The 13973-nt window shown below is 34.2% G+C and overlaps 1 protein-coding gene across 1 annotated transcript in view; it reads left to right on the forward strand.

The window, feature by feature from the left end:
• The window catches only part of LOC132372700 (serine/threonine-protein kinase MRCK alpha-like), a 125764-nt gene that overhangs the window by 102763 nt on the left and 9028 nt on the right, over window positions 1-13973 (forward strand). Inside the window, exons 20-26 of the mRNA XM_059934856.1 lie at window positions 1216-1297; window positions 3641-3857; window positions 4743-4805; window positions 5716-6309; window positions 8005-8102; window positions 10548-10632; window positions 13195-13318. Coding sequence (XP_059790839.1) covers window positions 1216-1297; window positions 3641-3857; window positions 4743-4805; window positions 5716-6309; window positions 8005-8102; window positions 10548-10632; window positions 13195-13318 — 1263 coding nt within the window. The remainder of the gene's footprint in view (window positions 1-1215; window positions 1298-3640; window positions 3858-4742; window positions 4806-5715; window positions 6310-8004; window positions 8103-10547; window positions 10633-13194; window positions 13319-13973) is intronic.

The following is a 13973-nucleotide window of genomic DNA, read 5'->3' on the forward strand; positions in this document are numbered from 1 at the left end:
TTCTTCTAATTGCATTGCCATGTTTTTATTTAAATCTAATTTCATGTTAATTTTCTCATTTACTAATATTGCAATCGTAACATAATTACAAATATGAAATAAGGTGTAGTTATAGAACAGGTTGATGTGTGTTGGGTCAGGGAGAAGAAGCTAATGTTTGAAACCAAAAGACCAGTTTAAAGGTTGCTGGGGTTCTGGAGTCTCATGTGTGTAATGTTCATATCATCACCTAAAGTAAAGGCTTAGGTACAATTCCAATGTGAGGAAAGGAAATAAAAATCTCAAAATCGGACAGGCTCTTGGAATATAAAATGAATCAGTGAACATTTAAGTAAGTATATCTCTTGAATGTTTCTAGTTTCATTTTTCAGAATCTTCCCCTGCCCCTTGGGGTGCTCTGCTTACCCTCTTCTTGTGACTCTCTTAACGCTCTCCCTCAGTGATCTTATTGACTGCCATAGCTTCAGCCATGTCTGTGTTGACGACTCCCGGACATATGTCTCCAGTCCAGGTCTTTCTCCAGTGCTCAAAACTAGAATTTCTAGCTCTGGCTCACATTGGCATTTCATACCAGCATTTCAAACACATTATCTTCCCCACAAATATGGAATATAAAGGAACAGATGCAAGAAATACTAGCATATCAGTAAGGAAAATTTGACAGAACCTCCTAAGGGACCAATTACAGAAAGGTAGGGAGAAGAATCAAAGATAAAACTAAGATGTCAAGTCTTCAAGACCAAGAGAATGATGGTACCAATAACCAAATTAAGGAAGTCACAAGGAATAAATTATTGTGGAGGAAATCTGTTTTAGGTGTTGAAGGAACAGGAAAATGTCAGATGAGCTGTGTTGAAGGCACTTGAGATGTATTATGAGAGGAAAGAGGGTGCAGTCTGCTGGAGATGCTGCAGACCTACCGGGGTTCGAATCCATATGTACTTACTGGCCTTTTGACTCCGAGTAAGCCAGAAATGATTTCTAACTCTTGTATAATGTGGCACTGTTAAATTACACTTGATAAATTACTTTTGGCACTATCAATTACAAAGGGAGAAAATTAAAAAATTTTAAAAATTTAATTTGGATATTTTGTGCAATTAAATTTTAAGGATTGCTTCATATGTGTTATTTGGATACACGCCTAAAACCACACACACATACCCACATACACTGACTTGTACTGTTTCCATTGACTTTTAACTTTTCCTTCAGGGATGAAGAATTTTCTGTGAGTTCAGTCTTGGCTTCTGATGTTATTCATGCAAGTCGAAAAGACATACCCTGTATATTTAGAGTAAGTATGTGTGCTGTAATTTGATCACTGAATTATTTGCTTTTCATGAGTATACGTTTTGCCTTTCTATATAGATCACAAACTTATTTGGAATAGAACCAAATCTTATAGACAATTTGTGCTAAGTAAATATTTAATTAGTAAAAGACCAATAGAAAGCATGAATAGGGCTTCCCTGGTGGCGCAGCAGTTAAGAATCCTCCTGCCAGTGCAGGGGACACGGGTTCGAGCCCTGGTCCAGGAAGATCCTACATGCCACGTAGCAACATAGCCTGTGTGCCACAACTACTGAGCCTGCACTCTAGAGCCCGTGAGCCACAACTACTGAGCCCATGTGCCACAACTACTGAAGTCCGCGCGCCTAGAGCCTGTGCTCCACAACAAGAGAAGCCACCGCGATGAGAAGCCTGTGCACCGCAATGAAGCGTAACCCCGGCTCGCTGCAACTAGAGAAAGCCTGCGCGCAGCAATGAAGACCCAACACAGCCAAAAATAAAATAAATTTAAAAAAAAAGAAAGAAAGCATGAATATATGGCTTCTAAAATAGATTTCCTCTTGGATAATATTTTTGAGTCACAATTCAATTTTCAGATAAGCACTACAACATGAAAAAATGAATAAGCATGGGATTTCTCAATTTTTTAAAAAATAGAAGTTTCTTTAAGATCTCATTTAAAAAGTTAGTATGTTTCAGTTCTATTGCTTTGTAATAACCACTCCAAAACTTAGTGGCTTAAGCCAACAGTGATTTATTTTTCACCATTCTGTGGGTCAGTGCTTCAGGTATAAAGTTCTGGTGTCAACTGGGGTCTCTCATGTGACTGCATTCAGCTCATTTGGAGCAGGAATATCCAAAATGACCTTACTCTCACATCTGGGGCCTTGGTGCTGGCTGTTCGCCTTGGTACTTGGCTGTTCACTGGGCCACCTCAGTTCTCTGTATGAACTCTCCCCACGTGGTCTCTAATCATCCACTAGTCTGGCTGAGCTCTCCGTGACCGACTTCCAAGAGAGCAGAGGAAGCTGCCAGGCCTTTTAAGGACTAGGCTCAAAACAGGCATAATAACCCCTCTCCATTCTGTTGGCCAAAGCAAGTCATGAGGTCAGCCCGGATTTAAGAGAAGGGGAAATAGACTGCATTTCTTGATAAGAAGAGTGGGATTCCATAGAAGAATTGTTGGTAGCCATCTTTGGAGGCTGTCTAATACAGGGCCATCTCGAGTTGGTGAATTAAGGTAATAGAGGTTAATAAAAAGGACTGTTGCCTTAATGGTATGCCTATATGCTTTGTATTTGTCTATGAATCTTGTATATGAGGAAGGTCAGACAAAGACCATACTTAGTCTTTCAGTTCCTAGACCAACAACTATTCTCTCACCAGTACCAAGGGAGCCTACAGAGGCCCACTTATCTTAACTGATTCTAATTGTGGGATTTTATTGTCACTGCTGCTTAAATTACTTTTTTTTTTTTTTTTAATATTAATTTATTTATTTAGCTGCGCCGTGTGTTAGTTGCAGCATGGGGGGCTTTTAGCTGCAGCATGTGGGATCTAGTTCCCTGATCAGGGATCGAACCCAGGCCCCCTGCACTGGGCGTGTGGAGTCCCAGCCACTGGACCACCAGGGAAGTCCCAAATTACTTTTAATAAAGGATCCATATATACATAATTTAATTCTGTTCTGATTATAGTGTCATTGTATAATTATAAACCTTCATTTAAATACTAGCTCAAGTGATCTGGTCTTCCCTGAGATGAGTTATTGTTATGAAGTAACAGAGAATCTTAAGTACTTCTGAGTATTTTTGACTTTTTTAAAACAAGTTGAAAATCAGTATAGTGTAGTGCTCACAAGCGTGGACACAGGATTCCAGTCTAGTTGTGTGTCCTTGGAGAAATTAATTTCTCTGCATCACAGTTTTTTTCATATATAAAATCAATATAATAACAATACCTACCTTGTAAAGATGTTGATGGAGTTAAATGAGTTAATACTTACAAAGTGCTTTGATCTGTGCCCAGTGCCCAGTAATTACTCAATAAATGTCAGTTGCTGTTGTTATATGACTGTGGGTAATGGATTTTTTAGTGATAGTATTCTGGCACTTTGCAGCAAAGAAAATACAAATGACACTAACATTTAGAATGGTATCTTCTACCTTTGTCATGAATTATAATGCTAAAACTATTCTTCTGATTATGAATAGCTAAACTCTGTTAAAGTTATCACTTAATGAATGCTCATTTTGTTGGCTAGTGCTAAGCAAACTAGCATCCGTATAAAACTGGCTTAAAAGGTATCTGTTTGCTGATATCATGAATTTTGATTAAATTGTTCTAGGTCACAGCTTCCCAGCTCTCAGCGTCTAATAACAAATGTTCAATCCTGATGCTAGCAGATAGTGAGAATGAGAAGAGTAAATGGGTGGGAGTGCTGAGTGAATTGCACAAGATTTTGAAGAAAAACAAATTCAGAGACCGCTCAGTGTATGTTCCCAAAGAGGCTTATGACAGCACTCTTCCCCTCATTAAAACGACCCAGGCAGCTGCAATCATAGGTATGAATTCATAACATTTATCTTGTTATAATTGTTTACTAATATACCTTGTCAGCAGGGACTGGTTTTCATCTAGGAATCCCGGTGTCTAACATGGTATTTGTTATATCACAGATGCTCAGTAAATGTTTATTGAATAAATGAGACCATATTAGAACTTTCTTTTTCAGTAAACAAGAATAAATACACTTTTCAAATGTGTTTTCTTCTGAAAAAGCAACAATGCTAAAGATTAACCTATTAACGAATCGATTTTCCGCTTGTGTGACTTAGGAAAAGTTGTTTAAAACATAAGCTGTTTCATAAAGCATCAGTTTCCTATGTAAAATGTAGGTACTAATTACCTTGCAGAGGGTTACTGTGAAGTTTAAATAAGATGGAATGTGTAACACAGAGTGCTCCATATATAATATGGCCTCAAAAATGGCAGCTTTTCTGTCTGGAGGTTTCAATTTTCACCATATTCTTACGTACACTGCCCACTCTTTTGTTACTTTCTAGTAAATAATGAAAAGTTTGATGAGTAGGGTTCAAATGCCTTTCACAATTTTTCCCTCCCCAAACAAGAAATGGAACTGGACACAGGGTGCTAACAAACTAGGGGGTTTTTTCTTTCACCTTTTATTGAATAAACATTTATATCTTTTTATAAGCATTGATATAAATTATTTTCTAATGATTGTTCTATTAAAAAAAGACACGAGGTAATATTTACCACGGTAATCCGAAAGGAAATTTAATAGTGCAAATTGTTATTGCTATTTTTTAATTACTTATTTTATTTATTTGGTTTTTTGTACCAAATTTCTTTTGTTATCTGTTTTATTCTATGAGTTTACATAGTTTCTACCTAATAAAAATACTTCATATTTATGTCTTATATAGATCATGAAAGAATAGCTTTGGGGAATGAAGAAGGGTTATTTGTTGTGCATGTCACCAAAGATGGTAAGAGAAAATTATTTTGGAGAAAATATTATTGATAGAGTATTCTAACCTACAGATTCTGAATTCTAAAAGGAGCAGGATTTGCTCTTATTTATTCTGTAATTGAAATTTTCCAGGCCTAATTGGATACGTTTATAAGTCAAAAGATAATTTTTTAATTTTTATAATCCATCTGAGTTCTAAAACTTCCATGTGCATTATCTTTCTTGTGTCATTTTATTTACAGTTCTGCTGTATGAACTCAGATTGCATTTCTAAAGATGGTACATGAAAGAAAAATGCAACTTGATTTTTTTCATAGTTCTAACAGTACTAGAAGCGGTAACAGTCATTAAAATGTGTTTGTTGTTGGGGGTCTTTTATCCCACAGTTTAACACAACAGATTTCTTTTTAGGGAGAGATTAAATACTGGGTGAAATAAAAAGGAACCCATTTAACTTAGCATTCTTGAATACAGTGTTCTAAGTTCTGTCTTTATATCAAGTTAGATCATGGGAAAACAATGCATTTAAACTTCATTAATTTGTTACCCAAAGAAATACCTTTAGTGAAACATGAGTTACTCAGTTTTTAAAAATAGTAACCCCGTGGTAAACTTCCCTAGGATTTGGTGAGAGTAAAGAGGTTTTTCTTAAAGATCTGGCATGCTTTATCACATAGGAACTCTTTGCCTTGGCTGCCAGAAATCTCAGTGCTAAATTTAATACCTTACTATAGATAGGTTAAATTATCTTATAATGGGTGTAATTATCTTCACCTTTCTCCATATGATTTCTGATCTCTCATTTTTTCTGTGTGTGTATCTATGTCTTTATTATAAGTTGACATATTCTTTTGAGTATAGTTGGGATATAATTAATAGGTAAACAAAACATTTTGCAGTTGATTTATTATTGTTTCTTTGCATAGAAATTATTAGAGTTGGTGACAATAAGAAGATTCATCAGATTGAACTCATTCCAAATGATCAACTTGTTGCTGTGATCTCAGGACGAAATCGTCATGTACGACTTTTTCCTATGTCAGCTTTGGATGGGCGAGAGACTGATTTTTATAAATTGGCAGAAACTAAAGGGTGTCAAACCATAACTTCTGGAAAAGTACGTCATGGAGCTCTTACATGCCTGTGTGTGGCTATGAAAAGGCAGATCCTCTGTTATGAACTATTTCAGAGCAAGACCCGTCACAGAAAATTTAAGGAAATTCAAGTCCCATGTAATGTCCAGTGGATGGCAATCTTCAGTGAACAACTCTGTGTGGGATTCCAGTCTGGATTTCTAAGATACCCCCTGAATGGAGAAGGAAGTCCATACAGTATGCTCCATTCAAATGACCATACACTCTCATTTATTGCACATCAACCAATGGATGCCATCTGTGCAGTTGAAATCTCCAGTAAAGAATATCTGCTGTGTTTTAACAGCATTGGGATATATACTGACTGTCAGGGCCGAAGATCTAGACAACAGGAATTGATGTGGCCAGCAAATCCTTCCTCTTGTTGTAAGATTCTCTTACTTTTCGCTGTCTTATCTTGCTGTTTCTTTCTTTTTCCTGCTACTTCATCTCCTTAAGGGTATTCATTGTTAATAACAGGTTGTTTTTTAAGTCATCTTTGAGGTTTTTCCTAAGCATCAAGTATGTTTTATGTAAAGTAACTAACCATATGTCGTTAAGACCTAGGCCAACAGGGTCAACATTAACAGGAACATAATTAAAGCTAATCTTCCTATGCAATATTTTACTTAGATAGATTTTTAACACATATTATTGTATTTTGAAATAACCCTAAGGAGGTATCTTCATGGTCCCCCCAAATACAGTGCTTGTGAGCACTAATAGCTCATAGGACTTATTCTAGAGAAGTGGTTACCTAGTGAATTATTTAATCAGTTATGTGAAGGTATAATGTAGCATTTGAAAAGTGTTATTCACTTTTACATTTTTATCTAGGTAGGTAGATACTTTCAAGAAACATTAAGATATTAATAAATTACTGAATACTTATTATGTGTCATTTTACTGTAAGAGATATAACATTGAGCAAAATAGACAGCCTTACCCTCACAGAGCATGAATGCAGTAGAATGGATTCCTGACAAAACAAGTTGCAGTAGAATATAAGTGCTCTGATAGCAGAAGTACAGGCATGTAGGAGGAATATCTAACCCAACACATTTTGTTTTTAGTGGAAGATACTTTGAGCATGTTTAAATGCCGAAGGGAAATAGTCACTAGGGAGCCAGGGAAAGGTTGATGACTATATGATAAATACAGGAAATAGAGTAAGATCCCCAAGAGGCCAAAAAGGATGGAAGTCAGAATATAGGGGAAAGGATTTGGAACAGGAGGAGTAAAACCTCTTTCACTGCAACAAGATAGGAGGAATGATGGGTATGAGTATAGTCAAGTTTAAAAGTTCAATATAAGAAAGTTTAGGAGAGCCATATATATTTATTACAGAAAAATTAGAAAATCTAGATAAAAAGAACAAAAGAAAAATACTTCTACCTACCCAGACTTAACTATTCTTGATGTTTTGTTTCTTCTGAAATTTATACTCTTATCTATGACATCATATTTAGAATGAATACTAGTCAGAAAATAATTCAAAGTATTATGTGAATTGTACAGTGTTAATTGGAATTAGAATAAGAATTAGAATATCTGGGTTTTATGAATAGCTCTGCCAAAAATTTAATTCATGACCTTAGCTTAGGTAAATCATGTAATCTTTCTTTGCTTGTGTCACCATTTATTGATGTTCATTCTTTCAGTAAGTATATATTGAGTATCTCCTGTGCCAGATGCTTTATCATACTTTCATAAATGTGACCATAACTCTTACCTGAAGATTTCTCTACTTTGTAAGTTGTTTCACTGTCAAGAGCTTAACTACTTTAGGAATCAGTTATTTAAAGTGTAATGAAATTCCTTTATAGAACTAGTATGGGGCAAGGGAATAATATACCCTTGGTGTTAACAGGCTCCTTCTGTGTTATAATGGCCTTAAAACCTCTTCATTTATGATTTATGGGGTTTTTAACTTCAAAAATGTATTGATGTGGCTACTATATGCTAACAATAGGATTTTGGTGGGATTCCACTCTACAGTTCTTTAGCATAGATCTTTCCACATGTTTTGGGTTTAGCAGTTAAAAGTAACCAGCCAGCTCTTCTCTCCTTCCCATCTCCCAGGTTACAATGCACCGTATCTCTCAGTGTATAGTGAAAATGCAGTTGATATCTTTGATGTGAACTCCATGGAATGGATTCAGACTCTCCCACTCAAAAAGGTAATTTAACATTAAAAAATGGGCTAAGTGAACAAATGATTATAAGTGAAACACTAATATGAATATTTAGCTATTTTTCACTAGTTTAGCATTTTCTGTCACATATAATAACATAATTGGTAATCTGGGACTTAGCTAAGAGTAGAAAACAAGAAAAATCAAGCTGGTTAATTTTACAGGTAGCTCAGCACCATATTATTTTTATTACATTTTGTTTCACTATATAACGTATGATTATTATAATAATGAACAACTAGAATATATTCTCCAACTTGAAAGGTCAGTGTTATCTTCCACTTTAGTTTAAGGAGCTCTGAAGGAGTATATTATTTGTAATTTTACTGTTTTTCACATAATGGTATGCAATTTTAATCCTGTGAGGACAAATTTCATGGGCTAGAAAAGTGATTAAAATTAGAACCAATGCTCTGTATAAGCATCTCATGATTAAAAAATAAGGGTTTCACACATTCCTAATAAAATATAATATTTTCCTTTAACATTTCCCTATGATATATAAAGAGAATTTTTACCATTAATAGAATGGCTGTTTTGCAAAAATGAAGAATAATAGTTTCATGTAAGTATATGCAGCGTGTGTCATTAGTTGCAGGGCAGGGTTTAGAGGAATAGGTAAAAGAAAGTAACCGAGATCTTATTTCAAAATCTGACCCAATTTTAAACCATAACAGCAGTGGGAAAAGCTCTTGTAAATACTGCCAAATTTTATAAAACAACTAAATATGGTCCTCGAGTTTATAAATTCGGGCTGGTTACAATTAGTTTTCCCTTTTATGTTTATCATGTGAATTTTGAAGTATATATAAAAGGATATATGATCTTTATGAAGCATAATAATAAACTGATCACTTATGAACTCACCTCCTAACTTAAGAGCCAGAACATTACCAATTTTACTGAATCTACTTGTGTATTTTTCCCTTATCCTGAGTATTGTGTTTATCATTCCCTTGCTTTTCTTAAAATACAGAATTTTTTGTATATTTAAATATTTCTAAACAATATATTGTTCAGTTTTGCTTGTGTTTGAGATAATAAAATTTTATGTTGTATATCATCTTTTGCCTTGCTATCTTCATGTATTTACTGTTTCTAAGATTCATCCATGTTACATGTACTATATATATATGTACACACACATATATATATTTCATTGCTTTTCACTACTGTAAAATATTCTGTTGGGTGAATAGATCACAATTTATTTGTCTGATTAGCAGACATGTGAATTATTTCCCAGCTTTCTGCTATTATGAACGTTGCTGTAGAAGTCATATATGTCTTCAGGTGTGTATGTGCAGGAGTTTCTTTTAAGTCATATGGCTAGGAACGAAATTGATGGGACATGGAGAATGCATGTGTTCAACTTTACAAGGTAGTGTCAAATTATTTTCCAACGTAATTGTACCAGTTGACACTCCCATCATCAGTATATAAGAGTTCTTAATGACCCATGCCGTTGTCAGAATTCATAATTTTATAACCATTTATTTATGGTTATAAAGTGATATCTCATTGAAGTGTTCACTTGCATGTCCCCAATTAACAGTGTTGCTGATAATCTTTCGTATGCTTATTCATCGTTCATATTTCCTCTTCTGTGAAATACCTGGTCATGTTTTTTGCTCATTTTCCTGTTTGGTTGGTCATCTTTTGATTTATTGAAATTATTCATATATTGTAGATACTGGTTTAGTGATGGGTGTGGTGAATCTTTTCCCTGTTTGTGACCTGTTAATTTTTATAGTGTATTTTGTGAACGTTTGCTGTTATTGCTTGAAAATTCATTGTTATAAAGTGTAATGTAATATCATTCTTATCCTTTTTACGTTTATCTTTCTTTTCTTAAGAAGCTCTTTCCTACCTCAAGGTCATAAAGATAGGATCTTTATTTTCTTTCAAAAGTTTGAAAGTTTTGCCTACTGTGTTTATGTCTCTATTCCATTTAGAATTGATTTTTTGTGTATGGTGTGAAGTAGGGATTCAGTTTCATTTGTTCCATATAGATACCCAGTTGCTCCATCACCATTTATTGACAGTCTCTCCTTTCCCCAGTGATGTACAATTTCATCTCTGTCATGTGTGTACATTTAGTTCAAATAAGATTCATAAGGTATCTGTATGAATATCTAAGTATCATCGTCTGGTACTAATGGCTTTAAAAAGTCAAATTTAAGGTTTAAATGTATTTCTGCTTTTCTTTTTTTGCCCAGAATATTCTTCCTTTAAAATGTTATCATTATAACTGTGTTTGTTCAAGTTAGATAATTTTATACCTTTCTAGTCAGAATTGTTGATTTCCTTCCTGAAGAGGAAGGATAAATTAAAGGTCTTAATCGTGTGTGCTTTATAAATATCTCAAAAGTTTTATGATTTAATTTTTGAATTTTGTTGAAATACTAATTTTATTTTTTATTATTTTAGGTTCGACCCTTAAACAGTGAAGGATCATTAAATCTTTTAGGGTTGGAGACGATTAGATTAACATATTTCAAAAATAAGATGGCAGGTAAGAAAATACACATTAGTAGGAGAGCTTCATAGAAGTATTCTCACTAATCTGACTGCTGAAGAAAATAAGTGGCAGAGCCACTTAAACTCAGGTGTATCTTACTCCAAAGTCTGTGAAGTTGACCACTATCAACTTCAATACAACTTCAATACATACTATCAATATATTGAGATAAACTACTAGACAAAAAGTCGTTCTGTTCAGGCTCACATAGCTGTATAGGCAAAATATTTGATTCTGACCTACCTTGTTATTTTTCTGTGGAGTACTGAGGTAAACAGAAAAAGTATAACTGAATATATCTTCTGTACTTTTAATACTGTAGAACCTAGCCAAAATTTGTAGCACTAAAATTATGAAAACTCATCCAGAGTTCCGTTTTGGGACTATTGGAATACATCTTCTGCCAATGCATAGGGCTTAGAACTTTTGAAGTGCTAATGACAACATGGGCAACAGAAGCAGGGACAAGAGGAAAGTCACCAGAGGGCCCAGAGTCAGGAGAGGGAATGGGAACCTGGGTGCTATGGACAGGACAAGGGCAGCATCCAAAGTAGTGAAGTGAGTCCTGGCCAGGGAGACTGCACACATCTAATTAGGTTGATTGCCAGAGAGTGCCTCTGAACAGTTAAAATCTCACTTTTAACAGATATTATTATAATGATATAAGTTATTCTCATGTCTTAGCAACAAATTTCTCCGTAACAGAGGTATTCATAAATTTATGATCTTTTCTGGTGGATCTAGTTAATGAAGATGTAATTATGGTACATTATGTATTTAGAATAATAATTTGACTCAAATGTAAGTAAAAACATTGGCATTAAGAAAACACATTAAAATGTTTATAATAGTTATCTCTGGGTAGTAGGATTATTATATTCCTTAATGCTTTTCTTTTTTCCCCCATATTCTTCCAATAAATTTGTATAGTCTATCCAAAAAAAAATACCGTCAAAAGTTTGTCATTTTTGTTTTGTTTGTTTTTAAGTACTAAGATACACACAAATTTCTTGGCTTCAGATTTGATGCTCTGGTATATCCTCTTGGCACTGGAGGCTTCTTGGTATACAGACTGGTGACTGTAGGAAAAGTCCTATGCTAAGAGGATATTGCAGTATGACTTGAGAAAGGATATTCAGGGATTAGACAAGATTAAATCCACCCTCTTCTCCCTGTATGTAAGGATTGTAGAATGTGTCCATAACCCAATTTGTCTCTATAGGATAAAACCTATTCCAACTCATCTTTTTTTATGCTCTCATCTTTCTACTCTAGGCTAGGAGTAAAGGTGGAGCTTGGAGAAGGAAGACCTGACAAAATTTCAACATAGTTGTCTTATCCTTTGAAAAGGAAAGGAAATCCTATTTCCTGTCTTATCCTTTGAAAAGGAAAGGAAATTCTATTTCTCTGTCTTGTCTGTTTCTCTTTCATCTCTCAGGAGCCCAAAGTGCTCTTGCAGTCCGCTGGCTGTCCAGAATCTCCCGTTGCCACTGCAACTCACCAAGATCTGCTTCACCCTCATAATTCTCAAATTCCAACTCTCAAATTCTCATCTACTTTTAAAATTTTATCCTTTTAACATTTGCTGTTAGGAAAGCAATCTGATAAAGCTATTATTATGATACAAGGAGAATGTTGCTTTTTTTTTTTACTAATCATCTTGCTTTGGCTTGCCTTACAGGCTCCTTTGGCTTCTTCCTACTACATTTTTCTCACTTTAACTTTTTGGGTGTTATAAACTTCTAAAGATTGGCTTTTCTCTTTTTCCTTACCTTATTTAGAGAATGGAATTCATCATGTTGTATGGATACAGTTGTCTGTTTTAGAGGATGTTTACCATATCCCAGCATGTTTTGGGAGCCCATGACTAAGAGTTTTGTTTACTTCTAGGTATTAAGATTGAGATAGGTGGGCATTAGGTGACTAGGTGTACATAATTAAGTATCCCCTGAAGATTAGAAGAGTAGAAATAGCAATAAGATTTTTACTTTTAGTAAAGGAAGCCAGAGTAAACACAATGCCTTTCCTGTACTCCACATCTTGCAAATTGGATCTACAAAGGACATGTTTTAATATATAAAAAAAATTTTAACTTATCATTTTCATGGATAATTTACCATTTATGCCTGATGACTGTGCAGGTCAACAATAAGAGCTTTTTAACACCCTAAGCCATTGAAACCAATACTGGGAAGGAGGGAGAAGATGGTGTAGAGATATTGGGGGTGGGGTGGCCAAAGTGATAGGACACCAAAGCAACTACATTTTCCTTTTTTTCTTCTAGTAAAATTGTACCATTTTATGTTTATAATCAAATAAAAGTGAAAATATACTCTGTAAGCTATATTTAATTTCAGCATATATTTGTTTACATATATTTCGTTGAAAATTATTACTTATGTACTATGATTTATCAACACAACTTTAAAAAATCAGAATTGCATATACTTGTATAATTGATTGATGTTTGTACTGTCTTAGAGATTAATGGATGAAAAGCATCTTAGCACTTTAAAGAACATCATTGTTCTTTGTTTTTTTGTTTTTTTTTAACAGAAGGGGATGAACTGGTAGTTCCTGAAACATCAGATAATAGTCGGAAACAAATGGTTAGAAATATTAACAATAAGAGGCGTTATTCCTTCAGAGTTCCAGAAGAGGAAAGGATGCAACAAAGGAGGTAGATATTTAATTCATACTCATCTAAAGATGCCTATAGCATCAGAAGGACTATTTGGTAATAATACTGTATTTGATTTGGAAGGAAAATTTGATCTCTGAAAGTCTGTCGTCATCATCTATGGTGTTAAAAACTGCAATAATGAATGTATTTCTCAGTGTAATTTTAACTAATACTTTCCCAATTGTGAGTGTGTACTAGATTAAAGTACCATATTTTGATTCATTTCTCTATGTATATGGAATAGTTACAATTTTTAGAATGTGGGCTTTTATAAACATAGAACATACCTGTGCAGATTAACTATTCTCATGACCAAACAGAAATAGGCTTGTAGTATTTCCAGTTACATATAAAAACATTTCTAATATATTAGCAATTATTTAAGAAGATGTCCATAAAATGTTCAGAATTATCTGTAAAATAGAGTAGAGCTTCTTTGATATTTAAACACTAAAATAACCCTCTCTGTTTTCCCACCAAAAATCATAAGACCTTTTTTAAAATTTAAAACAAAATCTTCTAAGTAAATGTTTAACTTAGTATATTCTATTATTTTAATTCTATCCTTATTAACATGATTTCACCGTTTATTTTTATGAAACGTAATTTTTCTCTAAAATTGTCTAGATTGGTCATGGAATAAAAGCGTTTA

The sequence above is a fragment of the Balaenoptera ricei genome, chromosome 1 (assembly GCF_028023285.1).
Source record: "Balaenoptera ricei isolate mBalRic1 chromosome 1, mBalRic1.hap2, whole genome shotgun sequence".
Lineage (NCBI taxonomy): Eukaryota > Metazoa > Chordata > Mammalia > Artiodactyla > Balaenopteridae > Balaenoptera > Balaenoptera ricei.